General features: G+C 39.7%; 1 protein-coding gene across 7 annotated transcripts in view; it reads left to right on the top strand.

Annotated features, from left to right (window-relative positions):
• The first annotated feature begins 7,188 nt into the window (after nt 1–7,188).
• herc1 (HECT and RLD domain containing E3 ubiquitin protein ligase family member 1) overlaps nt 7,189–16,676 on the top strand; it is a 70,607-nt gene continuing 61,119 nt past the window's right edge. For 5 of the 7 annotated variants that reach the window (XM_042410331.1, XM_042410344.1, XM_042410301.1 and 2 more), the window contains exons 1-8: nt 7,189–7,450; nt 11,964–12,940; nt 13,496–13,591; nt 13,767–13,961; nt 15,151–15,462; nt 15,587–15,683; nt 15,808–15,951; nt 16,547–16,674. In XM_042410331.1, the coding sequence (XP_042266265.1) occupies nt 11,990–12,940; nt 13,496–13,591; nt 13,767–13,961; nt 15,151–15,462; nt 15,587–15,683; nt 15,808–15,951; nt 16,547–16,674 (1,923 nt within the window). In that variant the 5' untranslated portion in view covers nt 7,189–7,450; nt 11,964–11,989. The remainder of the gene's footprint in view (nt 7,451–11,963; nt 12,941–13,495; nt 13,592–13,766; nt 13,962–15,150; nt 15,463–15,586; nt 15,684–15,807; nt 15,952–16,546; nt 16,675–16,676) is intronic. The other 2 variants (XM_042410320.1, XM_042410340.1) reach the window with 1 other exon arrangement.

The raw sequence follows: 16,676 nt of genomic DNA, 5'->3' as shown, positions 1-16,676 counted from the left end.
CTATTTTTCCTAGAAGGCTGTCGGTGTAAAATCAAAACTGGTATCATTTTAGGCATTTAATGTGCTCACAGCTCATGAAAAGCTATAAAATATCTTTACTTATACTGCTACTATATCCAAACTCCTTAAAGTCTTCCTCCACTCAAAAAATGAGTTTTCCTTCTTGCTCCTTCAGTTGGATGTTGTTCTCTTTGTGCACCTTAAATCTCAGTTTAAGGCCTTTACTTAAGAGCATAATTTGTGACATCACATAGCTTGTAGCCAATCATGGTCCAGTATGTAACTTACACAAGTGTGATGTGGAGACTTGAAGCCTCCACTGAGATGGACTTTACCGTGAAGGAGGAAACATCTGGTGTCTTTTTTCAGTGAGGAAGAAGAAGTAGATGTCATTTTTTGTAATTGAACTTTTTTAACATATCATATCAACATATCTGACACAAATTATTAGTATTTTTAAAAACCTAAAAAAAAAACATGTCTAGAGGGGGTTTTTAAACTATTTAATAGATTTAAAGATACCTACCAGATATATATTAAGAGATATAAAAAATACTCTGTTGGGAACAATAATGTGTGTCTCCCTCATGAAAAAATCCAGAATCTATAAATATGCAAATATCATTAATTTCAAAGGTCAGTGGTGGTCTGAAGGTTAGAGAAGCAAGCTTTTGACTGGAGGGTTGCTGGTTCAATCCTCCAGACCGGCAGGATAAATCCGGGTGGGAAAGTGAAAGCAGTGATCGCCCCTCCCTCGTTACCACCTTGAGCAAGACCCTCCTTAACCCCAACCGCTCCAGTTTAGCTGCTCCAGTGGCAGCAGATCAGACTGTGGTTGTACTGGGCAGCTTCCAGTTATGATTGTATAACTGTGTGAATGTGATCAAGACGTTCCAGAAAAATAAAAGAATTACTCATAGTGAAAATTCCCCTGAACAAGTAAAGGTTAAAAAAGAAAAACAGTTGAACTGCTGGTCACCAGATGTCTCCTTCTTAAACACTTAACTGTATTTAAATGTCTCTTTACGTTGTCTTGTGTTGCTTTTATATTCTGTCTCGATGCCTTTTATGCTCTCTGTAAAGCACTTTGAGTTGCCTTGTTGTTGAAACTTCACTGTAAAGTTCATTCTCAGTGTTTGTGCACTGGAGGTTTCGAGTTTCCACATCACACTTGTGTAAGCTGCATACTGGACCATTTGGCTTCCAAGCTAGTCGTGATGTCACATATCATGCTCAAATACCCAAAAGGCACAAAATTAGATTTTCACGGAGCGCAGAGAAACTTTCCACTTTCAGCAGATGATTATGAAAACAGCCTTTCAGTGTCAGACTTTGCACATACATTAGTTTGCATCCAACTGAAGCAGCAAGAATAAAAACACATATTTTTAAATGTCTTCAGCGCCGTAAACAAACTGAGCAGTTTCAGTAGTTTTCTGAACAGTCTGTGCAGAAAAAGCTACATGAAACAGTGTTTTCATTTTCTTTTTCTTTCTTTTTTTTTGTGTGTGTGGTGAAAATGGTCTCATGATTCATTTGAAATGCCTCTTAAAAAGCTCTTAAAAAGCGACTCGCAGACACTCTGGGCCAGCTGCTGAATCATGGAGCTAACAAGTGTGTCAGCCGTGGGGGCGTTAGTCATGACGGCAGAGATGAGAGCGGCTGCCTGCAGGGAAACGCTGGAACGGATCAGAGACTATGACCAGCTGGGACACGACCGAGACCTCCTGAAATCAACACCCGCAGAGCTACAACACCATATGTAGACACTTACTACTATTCTGAGAGCACATATTTATTTATGGGTCGCTCATTTTGAAGGGGGGGAGACTGGATCTGAGCAGCACTTATTATAACTAACTGTATATTTTTTTTAATCTTTTTATGCTTTTGAAGTATTTTGCACTCCTCACTACACTTCCCACTCACTATATTTAACCACCACCTGCAGTTTCAGAGCGATTTTAGCACCACAAAAACATGTAATCAAGTTACAAAAATTGATGCACTCTTCAAATATGAGCATGAATCCAATACACTTAACCTACATAGATAAAACATCAAGCCCGTTTACTACCTGGAACGACTCCAAGTAGCACAGTTAAAGGCGTTTTACTGAACTGAACATGTGCTGACTGTTAAACTGTTTCACACCGTTATGAGAACATTTAACTATCTGTGAATGACACGGCGGCGTTTCATTGCTTTTGTGCCAACAAAAAGGTGATCAGTGTACAAAGCTCATATTTAAATAAGATATTGCCTAACCAGAGGAGGATTAACTTCTGCTTGTCCCAGTAGTAAAAACCTGATTAGAGCGGTTCCACTGCCAACTGTAATAAACTATAAATAAACTGTAATAATCTGCTTCATCAGAGGCCTGCTGGTGAATATTTGACACCCATTTTTAATCTTGTTGTACCAACTCATTGCTGTTATATTATGTTGAAACATTAGGGGGAAAGGTGAATTGTTTTTTTCTCAGTCAAGGGCAAAGTAAAGAAAAATTACACAATAACTGTACAGTCCCTTATATTTGTCAGGTGACAGGAGACTAAAAGCGGATGATAATGTTGTTTTTGTGCTGTGTGTGTGACAGTAAGCAACTGTTTGCTTACTGTCACACATATTAGCCATAACAATTGATATAATGTGATAATATGTGAAGGTTATGTGTCTGTCAGCTTTTTGTTTGACCTTTTTTTTTTTTTTACCCCTTACAGGCCAAAAACAGATTCATGAATACATGAGCTGTTGTATGTAGCTTGTATAATGTGTCCTGTGTATGTTTGTTATTGTGCTGTTATATGTTTTAATTATAAGGGACTGCAGATCAAAATTAGCTATAAATGTTAACATTTAACTTTAACACTGTACATGGTGCCAATAAAAACATAAATAACTAAATGAACACTGCTGAATGCTAAAGGAAGCAGCTTACGTGCAAGGTTCGTCATTACAGTTATGAAAGTGGAAAGTGACATGAAAGTTAACTTGAGTTGTGATATTAACAATGAGATATGACTGTGAGGTGACAGTTTCACCGCCTCTCCACATCCTGAATGCATATCAGACTCAAAATGTGTTAAAATGTTGACATTTCCACACGATATATACTGCATTTCTATTGGAAATGACATACAAATGGAGATGAAGGAATAAACGAGACTGAGGTCAAGTGGTGTAAAATATTGTTTGTTGTTTTCAAGTGAGAGTCCAAGGAATCATCTGTGGTTCATCCTCCCACAGATATAAAAAATATGGTGATTAGACAACTAGTGACATTAGGGTGTCGCTGAGACTTGTGCTTAGTGGTTGGGAACTTCCTCCCTGTGGTCTCCGTCCACACCAACAGAACTGAAACAGACACAGAAATGACTCTGCTGGCTTATTGCAACCCGCAAACTGTCTCTTCAAGTTGTTGAAATTATAAAGCCAATTGATCGAGTGGTTGTTTACTAATTGGCATTTTTATCATTTGAAATCAGACTGTTTCATATTATTGTGAATAAAATATCTTATAAATATTTGGGTTTTTTTTATCATTTAGGGTCACCTTGAGCTTTGATGGATGTTTATCCTTATTTGTCATCATTATTTTTGACTTTATTTACCAAATGTTTGATGCATTTGTATAAAAAATTAATGCATTAACAGATAATTAAAAATCATCACAGCTAAACTAATGGAAAGTAATGTTACATGAAGAAAGAACAAAAATAAATAAAGAGCGACGGCTTTATAATCAAGATAAATGACAAACACTGCAAACTGAAAGATCAACAACAAAAACAAAATGTGCGTCAACTGAAAAACTGAGTAACACAAGAACAAAAACCACAGGAAGTAAAAAAAAAACAACAAAAAAAACCATGAGCAATAGAAAAGTTCTAATACTGCTGACAGGGACTGTTTCCTCTTTTGGGTAATACTTTACATAATGCAGTAAACTGTTGCCTGTAAGCACCAGTAACACTGCAATCATTAACAAACTGGTGTTTAAGCAACTGCTCCATAATAATCTCCACCTCTGCTCATCCAAACCGGTTTGTGTTTGATAAAGTGAGGATGTTTATGTCTTCAGAGTGACTGCCTGAGTTCACTCACACTGAAACTGAAACCAGTGATTATACTGGTGATGAAGTTTAAATACATTCTGGAACATGTCTGCTGGCCGTGAGGTTTTCTGAACTATGTAACTGCAGCGTCTCACGTTCGAGTCCAGCTGGGATCCTTTGTTTCATTTCATTCCTCAACTCTCTCTTTCTTTCTTTCTTCCTTTCCTGTCAGCTCTCTACTGTCAGTTTTCTATTAAAAACAAAAACTGCAGGCTAAACATAGTTAAAAACAAACAAACAAACAAAAAAAAGCTGAAAATAGCATCTGCTTCTGAGATAAAGTGCAGAGTAGGCTGGGCTTCTGTGAGTCTGCAAGAACAAGATAACCACAAAACCCTCTTTAGACACCACATGACATGACATCACCACTGTGTGTGTTTCTATTAATTAACCAAACCTTATAAATAATAATGATAATAATAATAAAATAAATCCAACAATTAGTAAACACAGTATAATATAAAGGGATCTTCTAATGCTCAGTATGAACAGGAGGAATTATTACAGCAAGAAAAAACATGTTTTAATGTTTGGGCTCCTGACTGTTGTTTTAAGACACACTTGAAACATTGTGAATCCATCCTTTAAATACAGAATACTTATATACTTTTACTGGTAAGATTATTTAAAGTAATGAGTATTTTTTCATTGTGGTGTTGCTACTTTTATTGAAGTAACAGATCTGAGTAGTTCTTCCATCCCTGCTGACAACAAACATCTTTTTTTTTTTTTAAAACTTCAACCCATAAAAATGTGTCTTTTTTTTTTATCATATTTTAATTGCTTTGGACTGATGGTCGGTTAAAACAAGGAAGTTGTGATTCACACCATAAACAGTTCATTGATTAACAAAGGAAATAATCTACAGATTAATCTGGTGATGAAAATAATCTTTAGTTGCAGCCTTACTTTGATATAATCCATGCGGGATTATTGGACAATTGGTGTATTTTGGTTAAAGTATGTGGTTCTACAGTTCATGTATAAGCTTGGGAAAAAATCTCTGTTATTTCTGTTACCATGACAACACCACTGTGGATAGATCAGGTAATGCTGATTAATTCTTCACCGCTGAACATTTTTTGACAACTTGGACCCATAAAAATGTGTCTTTAGTCACATTTTAATTGATCTTGCAACACTATGACAATAATGAAAGCGTCACTATATGTGTTATAACAGTTACCAGTGATGGCAGTGTTGGTCACGTATTGCTGAAACCACTGACCGTGCAAAATCGCAGTATGTGTTTTGGACGTCTTTGTCTTTGTGGGCGTGAATGACAGTGAGGGTGAGCCACTGTTGACTTTCTGCTATGAACACACAGCGTACAGAGAGAGGGACAGTATATGCAGGCAGATAGACAGGCAGCGAAGTAATCAGGCTGACGCAGACAGACAGACAGACAGACAGGCAGGCAGATACAGGCAGAGAGACGGAGACGCAGACAGACGCACAACCAAACTCCAAACTTTCATCTTAATAGCATTAACTGAAGCCAAGAAAACAAAAACAAGCAAAAGTCCTGCATTTAAATTTTTACTTAGAAGTGAAATAGAGGTTTTATCAGCACAAGACTTTAATTTACTTAACGTCTGTTCAGATTGAAGCTTTTAATGCTAACTGTTTTATATAATGCTGGATAGTTTAATCAATAATAGTGCATCATAAAATCTGAATCTGCGAATGCTTTGGAGGCCTTAATTCAGGGTTATTTCAGGGTAAAATGAGCTAGAATGGTAACATAATTCAATATTTTTTTATGTCTAAACATCATAATTAATCTATAGCTGTTTGGGGCCCTTTTATATCGCAGCCCCAGGTAGTTGCCTACCTTGCCTCGTGGTTTTTGCTGTGTAAATACGTTTACTATCCTCCTCCGATGAATGATAGGCTACAGTTTGTCCTGTCATGTCTTGTTATTTCTTGAAAAATAAAATTTAAAAAAAGACAGAGAGAGAGAGACAGACAGACAGAAAGGGAGACTTTTTTTCTTCCATCTCTTTATTTATAGAAACCGTCACTTACAGCATGTGACATTAAGACAACAGAAAAAACACTGAGGCATCATAATGAAATAAAGATAACAGGCATGACTTCAATTTCTATCGGTGGATACATTCATCATGTTAACAGGACATAGGGTTTAAAGTAATGATAATAAAATTAATTTAAAAAATAACTCAATAAAAAAGGTAGGCAATAAAATCTTTAAAAAATGATTGGAGCATACTGAGTGTATGTGCACATTTCTTTGTGTTTATAAGTTGGATAGACTCAAAATACTTTCTAAATTCAATCATGAAAAGTTCAAATGATGGTCGAGACCTCCAGTAATTGGATTTATGGATGTGAAATTTTCCCAGTAAAATTAATAAATCGACAGTGTGTTGAACTTCCTGTTTTTTGTTTTCATAGTCGTGCTGGTCGATGTGGACAAAATCAAATATTATGATATTTTTGACCTCGATATTGATATTGTGACAGTGTTGTAGGTATGATTATCAATGCTTTCACAAAATATTCACACAAGGAGATTTATGATAAATAATCATGAGTAATGTGGATATAATGACTAAGTATGACATTATAGTATGTATGGTAAGTTCAGAGAATTACATCACTTTACCGTAATGCAGCCTTTCAAACCAGGAAAAGACAACATTTATGCCTTATCATGATATTACGATATCCAAAATCTAAGACGATATCTAGTCTCATATCACAATATCGATATGTTTTCAATATATTGGTCAGCCCTCTACTATAGTATTACATCCTTGGCTTCCAGATTAACTGAATGTTTGGTTTGAGTGTCCAAGTAATCTTATAAGTAATCCTGATGTGTACTGACATTCATAAAACAGATGTTTTGTTGGCTCTTTTTGTTGGTGGGATATGCTGAATATTATGCATAATTTTGTTATGTACTTCTTTCAATTTTACAGACAGGGAGACAGGAAGACAAGCAGGGAGACAGATAGGCAGGAAGACAGACAAGGAGACAGAGACAGAGAGAGAGAAAGAGAGAGAGACAGGGTGATAGACAGACAGGCAGATAGACAGACAGGTTCCGACGTCACAGCACGGGGCCGGGGCTCGCTGAGGGGTTGGGACTGAGCGGAGCAGCCTGCTGCTCGGACTCGCTGCAGCGGACGGTACGGGAGAGGCGGGCGGAGGCATGGACATCCACGCATGGCTCTGTCTGCTTTCACAGTAACGTTATCAAAGCGTACGGATATTGACTGAACTGTTCGTGTTTGTGCAATGAGGCACAGTTAGGCTCTTGTGTAAGCTCGGCGCAGAGAGGAGGAGGCCTTTGACAGTTTCTGGTAAGCGAGCTTTTTATTCCAGCTAACGTTAGTAAAGTGTAGCCAGGAAGCTAACCAGCTTGCCGCTATGAGACAGCAGATAAGCCAACATAATACTGGCTAAAATAGCTCACGGTATACGGTGCTGGGCTTTCTGCACAGGTATACTTACGTGTACGACTGCATATCTTGTGTATTCGCCCCCTGTCATACCTGCACATAAGGGTGTTACCTCCATGTTTAGGTCTTTTTGCATCGCTAGCTAGTGACGTGAGGAAAGTTAGCTTACGTTAGCTAACGTAAACAAGTAGCGTTATTTGCCTCTCTGGCTGATTGCAAAACAAACTGTCAACATTATAACATTCAGCATTAACGTCCCGGTTTGCTTAAAGAGCTAGAAAGGCTAACGTTACCGTTACTCGCCTTAATGTCTTAAGTTAATTGTCTGTCAGTCTCCTGTTATGCAGTCAGTGATTTGTAATTAACGGTTAGCTGTTGGTGATTATCACCTCGGTCATCTAAGGAAAGCTGCCTCTCTAAACCTGACACAGCAAGCAGGTTAGCAGCAGCAGCAGCACAGTCTGCTTTCAAGCCAGCTGTGTCATGGTACTAGCTGTCTAATGTTATCTGCTAGCTCTTTGCTAATAACCTCAGCTAGAAACGAAAGCACAGTGTTAGCGGTAGCATGGGCCGGTTGAGACGGATGAGTTCGCTAGCTGGCTGCTAACCGCCTATAATCACACTGTATCTAAACAACTGTAACTTAGTGTTGCCTGCAAGCTTATCAGTGTAATTGTCAACACGGTCAGGGAGTCTCCTGTCACTCACTTTCACGATAAAATGAGACAAAACAGGCACTAAAAAAGGAAATATGCACAATGTGTCAGTACAAAACATATTTATTTAGCTCAGGCTGAAGAGAAAAGTTCCTCTTGACCTGCACAAAAACACACTGAAGGATTGGAAAAGATGACTTTGATATACAGCTGCAATGATAAGTCCACAGAAAGAACATAAATCAGCATAAACGTCAAACATTTGCAGGTTCCAGCTCGTCATACCTGATAGTTATTAAAATATACAGCACCAGTAAGAGGGATGGACACACCTACTCATTCAAGGGTTTCTCTTTATTATTTTCTACATTGTAAAGCAACACTGAAGACATAACTATGAAATAACAGAAGCATGTAGTTAACATATTTATGTAATTCCACGTCACATTTCATAGTTTTGATTGTTGTTGTATAATGTAGAAATGAGTGAAAATGAAGAAAACCAAACTTTTGACTGTTTCTCTATTTGGTTTTGGACTGTTGGTCTTACTAAACAAGCATATTTAAGGGCGTCACTTTGGGTTTAGGGAAGTTGTGGTGGTGCTAGGTTTTCACTTCTTTTTGACGTTTCATAGACTAAACAATTAATTGATTAATAAAAGGAAATAATTTAATCGGTAATGCAAATAATCATTAGTTGCAGCCTGTTCTGGGTCAGTTGGTGCACTTTGGTTGAAGTATGTGGTTCTGCAGTTCACATGTAGGCTTTGTATGTGGAAAAAATCTCTATCATGTCTGTTACCATGACAGGACAATTCCTGACAGATTAGGTAATGCTAGCACAAGACTCGATGTTTGGCTCATGATGCTAGACAGTGACAAATGACAATGACAAGTGCAATGACAAAATGCACGCTGCGATCAGGTTGTAATATCCCCTTCTGAGTCTGTTTTACAGGCTCACTCGCTCAGTATAAAACAGTCATAATAAGCTTCTGTGTGCTTTAGCCAAGAATATTGCTGTTTGTGTTTCTATACTTTGCTTAGGATTTGCAAAAAACTGTACAAGGCTCTGAGTCTGAAATTGTATGTGATTGCATTGAACCTAACAGGATATAACCAGACTGATGGCGCCAAGGCTGCCAAAGCCTCCCACAATCTGTTTGTCTGCGGATCCCTCGTCTTGTCAATCCACAGGCACGGTTTCACTTAATGCTCACAAGTCGAATAGATAAATGCAGGCGCCGTGTCTGAATGGAGTGTTTATTCCAGCTGTAAGATCATTGGCTGCAATTCACATTAATCACATTAAGTCTTTGCCGGAGCTCATGTGATTGGTTATATAAACTCTGCAATCAATTTTTAATGTTAAGTTTTTGTTGATTTAAAATGTGTGAGGCTCTTGTTCATGGTGGTGATGGTGTTTTGATGGTTTGCATTGTTTTGAATGCTTAATTCACATACATGATTGGACCAGATAGATAAACAGTTGGTAGATGGATGTATTTATGGCGTTTAAGTTTGTTTCATGTAGTAATTTTTCTAACTTTTCATCGGTTTGGTCCACTCGGATCCACTGCTTTTTGTCTCTTGAGTGAGCTAAATCACTATGTCTCGTTTACATCATCGTGTATTCGTTAAATCTGTTTCCATTGCACTTTGTCGCATTTTCTTTTTATCGAAACACCACCTCAGCCAAGCATAAAAACCTTTGATTTTTGGATGTTTTTTTTTTTTTTTTTTTTTTTAGAATTTCTGGCGTTTCCACTCAGGTTTTTATTACGCAAAATTCAATCAGGCGAATGGAAATACACTTACAGACATTATTGTTTTGCATTAAATGCTTGGTAACCAGTAGATTATTTATAACATCTTAATGGATCCTACACACACACACACAGTGACTCCAGTGCAGAGGTATTCAGTGTCACTGTGAACCACACAGTGTTCTGTAGCTGCCAGTAAGATGAATGTGTAATTAATCATTTGTTCTTTTATACTTGCACATCGTGTTTCGCGTGTACGTCTGCGTATCTGTTGTTCTGGGTCACTTTTCGGGACATTTCATTCTTACATTAATTCACTGGAGACTTAACCTAACCTTAACCTAACCTTAACCTAACCTTAACCTAACCATAACCACTGACATAAAAATCAGCTTTTTCCCAATTGGGCTTTTGTCCACAGTTAGACAAGCTGTCCTCAATGAACTGGTCTTTGACAGACACACACACACACATAACAGTGTGAACCACAGAATTTGTTGAGTTTGCGGATTATCACCCTTCATTCAGGTATGAAGAACCATCATCACGTCAGGTGGTGTTTTAAACCTGTTTGAATGAGATTTTGACCTATTTTTCACCTCTGACTTACACTCCTGTCAAGATGAACCCAGAGGCAGCAGGAGCAGCAGGGTTGGGTACAGAGAACCGGTTCTATGTTGAAACTGGTTTCAAATGTTAATTTAATCGAGAAGCGTTCTTATTAGTCCCGCTTAACGATCCTTGAAAGCAAAGTGCGGAGTACTCTGACCTGTTAAGTACAGGTCAACGCGTGTGTAGTGTTTACAGTGTGGCGCCTGGAGTTTGTCCTCTAAAGTATGGCTAAACATCACCAAAGACAGTAGTGATGAACTGTAATCATTGTGTATAGTTATTATATAGCTGCCTAAAGCAGATGAAAATGAAGATGGTCTTTGCTTTCTTTTCTTACTCAAATGATCTGCAGATATCAATCAGATTCTCAATTTATAAGGAGAATCAGAATCAATAAAATATAAATTATAACCTCAAGAAGCAGCACTTATAAAGAATCAGTTAATGTCTCTTTTCAAATTGTTGCTTCCAGGATTCATGCTCATGATCCCAAGGAGTTAAAGAAAGGTTAAGCAGGTTTTTCTTTGCCTCAAACGCTGATATTTATCAAATTCACCAACAAAGAAGCAACTCCATGTGAAACACAAGTGTTTACTTTATATCTATTATTCCTTTTACTTTAATTCCTTGTATAGTTTTATTCCTGCAGCCGAGGACTTGCAGCCTGTGCAGGTGTCAGATATTCTGATTGTAACTATACACGAGTGCATAACTAAACCTTTTACAGACTTTCTCCTACATGGAATAAATCAAATTTCATGAATTGTCATGATGTGTTTTTAGTTCAGTGATGCATGTGTATAGACGATGTTGCCTTCGTGCACTTATGTGACGCCAATTTCTGATAAATGTTAAAGGAGAACTTGAGCAGCACAGAAACATTAAGATTGTATGTTTACAAGATGATAAACTGTATAAAATGTCCTGCTTCTGTGTACAAACATGAGCAGGGATTCTCAGGGAAGACCGACCTCAACATATTATGAGCCGTTAAAGATAAATCACATGTCAAGTTCCCATAAACTCATTCGAATCGGAAGAAATGTCTCAAACTAAATCAGATAGAACCAGAAATATTCAGTCAGCGGACATTAGAGGTTGTGTTGATACAGTAACCTGGACTATATTTTGTCTAATTCAATGAGTTGTTTACCTCAACTGGTTTGATAGCATATTGGTCTATTTAAAGGAAAATCTTAGTTTATTTTACCTACGTCATATGATTATGACATACAGTATGTTTGAATGTGGCTTCTGGTGAAACAAGTAGTGTTAAATGGAAAGGAAAGCTCCTAGAAAGATTTGTCAAAGTTATTTTTTGTGGCCCTTGAGAACAGGTCGACATTAACATTTTGCATCATGTCTAATTAATATTTCCAGGACTGATGGCTCCGGAGTGACATGCCATGGCTTTAATGATCCCCCCGGTGAAACTGAAATGGCTGGAGCACCTAAACAGCTCATGGATCACGGAGGACAGCGAGTCGATAGCCACACGGGAGGGAGTTACGGTGCTCTACTCGAAGCTGCTGGCCAACAAAGAGGTTGTGCTGCTGCCCCAGCAGGTGCTGTGTCTGAAGGGTCCCCAGCTTCCGGACTTTGAGCGTGAATCCCTCTCCAGCGATGAGCAGGAACACTACCTGGATGCTCTGCTCAACAGCCAGTTGGCCTTGGCCAAGATGGTCTGCTCTGACTCCCCCTTCGCAGCTGCCCTACGCAAACGCGTGCTGGTGCTCCAACGCATCTTCTACGCGCTTTCCAACAAGTACCACGACAAGGGAAAGGTCAAGCAGCAGCAGCACTCCCCGGAGAACAACTCGGGCTCGGCTGATCTGCACTCCGTCAGCGAGCGGCCGCGCTCCAGCACCGACGCGCTCATCGAGATGGGTGTTCGCACGGGCCTCAGCCTCCTTTTCGCTCTGCTGCGGCAGAGCTGGATGATGCCTCCTCCGCCCAGCCCCGGAGGAGGTCCCGGCGGCAATATAAACTTGTGTAATGATGTCATTCACACAGCCATCGATGTCGTTAGTTCCCTGCCGCCCCTCTCTCTGGCCAACGAGAGCAAGATCCCACCGATGGGCCTGGACTGTCTGGCCCAGGTCACCACTTTTCTGAAGGGAGTGACCATGCCAAACTCCGGGGCGGATATTTTAGGGCGACGGCTCGCCTCTGAGTTACTTCTGGGGCTGGCTTCCCAGAGAGGTTCCCTGCGCTACTTGCTGGAGTGGATCGAGATGGCCTTGGCTGCATCAGCCGTGGTCAGTACGATGGAGCAGAGTAAGGTGCTACAGAACCAAGAGGGCCTCATCGGCTATGATTGTTTCATGAACATCCTCATGCAGATGAGACGCTCTCTGGTAAGTAAACAGTAACAACAACAGAGGCAGGTTGAGCTTTTAGTGGTTTGATAAGCGAAGCAGATCACAGTAAACGTGCCTTTTGCTTACGTCAAAGACACATTAGCTTTTTATTGCTCTTAGCTCTCAAATGGGCTTTTAAAATGTCATGCACCGTCTGTCAAGCATTAAATCCGACAGTATTCATTCAAACAGTTGTTTCTCTTTCCAGTGGAAATCAGTGGAAATTGTAGGAACTTAATGCAAAGAAACAGTCAGGGGTATGCTTTTAAGGTGTGATAACTGAAACCATTTTCAGAGATGTTCGGTTAAGCGTGACTTGCATTCTGCGCCACTTATTTAGAGTGTTGCCATAGTGAATTCTCATCAACATTTGTGAAAATCCACTGAGGATTCAGGTTCAGTCTCAGATGTATGTTTGTTTTCTTACCTTCTAAAAATATATGATAGTAATCGGTACAAAAAGGTCTTGGTTCCCTGAAGGTTTGTGGTTAATTAGGGTCTGTTATAAGGTTTTAAAGCCATTTATGGTCTAAACATTGATTTTTGTTGCAGGGCTCTTCAGCAGATCGCAGCCAGTGGCGAGAACCCACACGGACCTCTGATGGCCTCTGCTCATTGTACGAGGCGGCACTCTGTCTTTTTGAGGAAGTAAGACATTTAAGCAGTATTTTACATTTAGGACTTTGTATTGTTGAGCTGTAAACAACACCTTCATCAAACCTGCTTTATGTGTTGATAAATTCCAGGATTGCTGTTATTTGTCACCTAAAAGGTTAATATTGAGAATCTAATTCATTCCTTTAACCGTATCTTATTCTTCCAGGTATGTCGCATGGCATCAGACTACTCTCGCACCTGTGTCAGTCCAGACAGCATTCAGACCGGCGAGGCGCCTGTAGTGTCTGAAACCTGTGAGGTGTATGTGTGGGGCAGTAACAGCAGCCACCAACTTGTGGAGGGCACACAGGAGAAGATCCTGCAGCCCAAGTTGGCCGCCAGCTTCGCCGACGCGCAGACGGTAAGACATGTCCGCCGTAGAGCTCCGTGACTGCACATGTCGAGAGAGAAGAAGCATCTGTTCTCCTGCGTTCATTATAGAAAGCAGAGAAAACTGGCATGAGCTTAAAAAAAAAACTAGGTTTCTGCAAATGTGTTGTTGACTTTTAAGGGGGAAAATAATGTTTCACTGATCAGCATAAAAGAGGGCTGTTACATCAACATGGTGACATAATGCATTTAAATTCAAATTACACTGGTTCCCCCACAGGGAAAGTACAAGTGCAGATCAAAGTAATGTGACATGCAGTGTTTGTTACAGATAGAGACAGAGACTCGCTGTGCTCTTCTTCTTAAAGTGCTCTTTAAGATGGTGGAACAGACAGCATCCTAATTTATATTTCCTTCATGCAATGTGTTTCTCTTTTTCTGCTAGGAGGGAAAGAAAAACAGCATTATGACGATAGAATACACCTTATAATTCATATCATTTTCCTACCTGATGTTTATCCTTTTTTTTACCTCTGCACTTCACATCTCTGTTTAGTATCAGGAAGCTCAGGTGATCGAGGTGTGCACTGTGACTTTTGGGGCATTTCTGTGGAATGAGGTTGCACTAAACTGTTTTTTATGTATGATATTGAATATCTCACTGGAATTCATAAATCATCATTAAAGGATGAAGCTGACAATTATAAAAAACATATCAAAGAGCCACACCGTTGCCCTGGGTGACATGTTCCTTCGCCACTAAGATTATAGTCACGGCAGTTTGTTTAGAAACGGCTCCAATAACTGAAGCTCTTTAAGAAATTACCAATGTAGTGCAAAGTTAAGAGGTTGTGAAATGTAGCGCAAAAAGCTAGTGAAGCTCTGTTAACTGTTTGTCTCAGGCCGTTTGCCGACAAAATCAGGCGTTGCAGCACACCGACGCAGGCTTGTCAATAAGAAAAATATAGAAAATTGCCAGAAATATCCTTTAACTTTAACTGCTACTCATATCCTTTATAGCTGATAGGTCATATGTCATACTGTCTTATGATATACTGTAGCATAGCATCATTATCATAGTATTTTGCCACAACGTTTGTAGGATACCAGTTGGACTTCCACTCACTCACTCAAGCAGCACGTCATTGTTGTGAAACTGCTGAGTCAGGCTGCAGTCTCTCATACACACAGACGCATAACTCTCCTTCATTTCCGTGCAGATCGAAGCAGGCCAGTACTGCACTTTCGTCATCTCCTCCGACGGCTCCGTGCGGGCCTGCGGGAAGGGCAGCTACGGCCGCCTGGGCCTCGGGGACTCCAACAACCAGTCGACGCTCAAGAAGCTGACCTTTGAACCCCACCGCGCCATCAAGAAGGTGTCGTCGTCCAAAGGCTCAGATGGCCACACGCTGGCTTTCACCACGGAGGGTGAGGTGTTTAGCTGGGGTGACGGTGATTACGGCAAACTGGGTCACGGGAACAGCTCAACACAGAAATACCCGAAACTTATCCAGGGGCCGCTACAGGGAAAGGTAGGCTTTCAACTTGACATGTGGTGTTTTATCTGTATCATGCAATCAGACAAGAGAAAGTCTTTTAGCTTTGTGCATTTACTGGCATCAATAAAGTCTGATAACATGTGTGTGTTTGTGTCAGGTGGTGGTGTGTGTGTCTGCTGGCTACAGACACAGTGCTGCAGTCAGCGAGGATGGAGAGCTGTACACGTGGGGTGAAGGAGATTTTGGTAGATTAGGTAAGTTGTTTAACTTAATTAACCTCTCTTAACCCATTCCTAATTCAGACAAGGGAAATCTACACTCGTGTCGTGTAATCAGCCTGACCCTTTTTTTTTTTTTTTTCATTGTTCGGGAATGCAGGTCACGGTGACAGCAACAGCCGAAACATTCCTACCCTGGTTAAAGACATCAGCAACGTGGGAGAGGTGTCTTGTGGTAGCTCTCATACGATTGCGCTGTCAAAGGATGGACGCACCGTGTGGTCCTTCGGAGGAGGGGACAATGGTGTGTAAACCCCTCTACACCATGAGTTACTTTGTTCCTAAACATCTATTTTGAATGTTTTATATCACAATTAGTGCCATACAGGGCTGCAGCTAACAATTATTATCATCAATTAATCGCTTTATTATTTTCTGTTTTAGTTTATCAGTCGTTTGGTCTATAAAATGGTGAAAAATGTTTCCCAAAGCTGAAAGTGCAAACTTTTAATGTCTTGTTTTGTCCAGATTCAACAGTCCACAACCCAAAGATATTCTGTTTAGCATCATAGAAATCAGAAAATATTCACATTTAAGAAGCTGGAACAAGAGAATTTCTTAAAAAAAGACTCAAAGCAATTAATCGATTATCAAAATAGTTGGCAATTAATTTCCTGCCGATCGACTATCGATTAATTGACTAATTGTTGCAGCTCTGATGCTCTGATTTGTCTGAAATTCGCATTTTGAACGAGCCTTGTCCAAAATATGTGAATTTCTACAAATATTTCCTCATAATCTTTGTAGTTTTGTATATGCTTTTAATTTGTAGTGTGTCTAAGAATTTATTTTACAGTATTTTATCTACTGTCTAAGAAGAACCATGTGTTGTCCTGCAGGTAAACTGGGTCATGGTGATACTAATCGGGTCTACAAACCAAAAGTAGTGGAAGCTCTTCAAGGAATGTTCATCAGAAAAGTGTGCGCAGGAAGCCAGTCGTCTCTCGCCTTAACCTCGACTGGACAGGT

This window comes from Thunnus maccoyii, chromosome 1 (genome assembly GCF_910596095.1).
Source record: "Thunnus maccoyii chromosome 1, fThuMac1.1, whole genome shotgun sequence".
Lineage (NCBI taxonomy): Eukaryota > Metazoa > Chordata > Actinopteri > Scombriformes > Scombridae > Thunnus > Thunnus maccoyii.
Note: the sequence above shows the minus strand (reverse complement) of the source record. Positions and strands in the feature narration are given on the sequence as shown.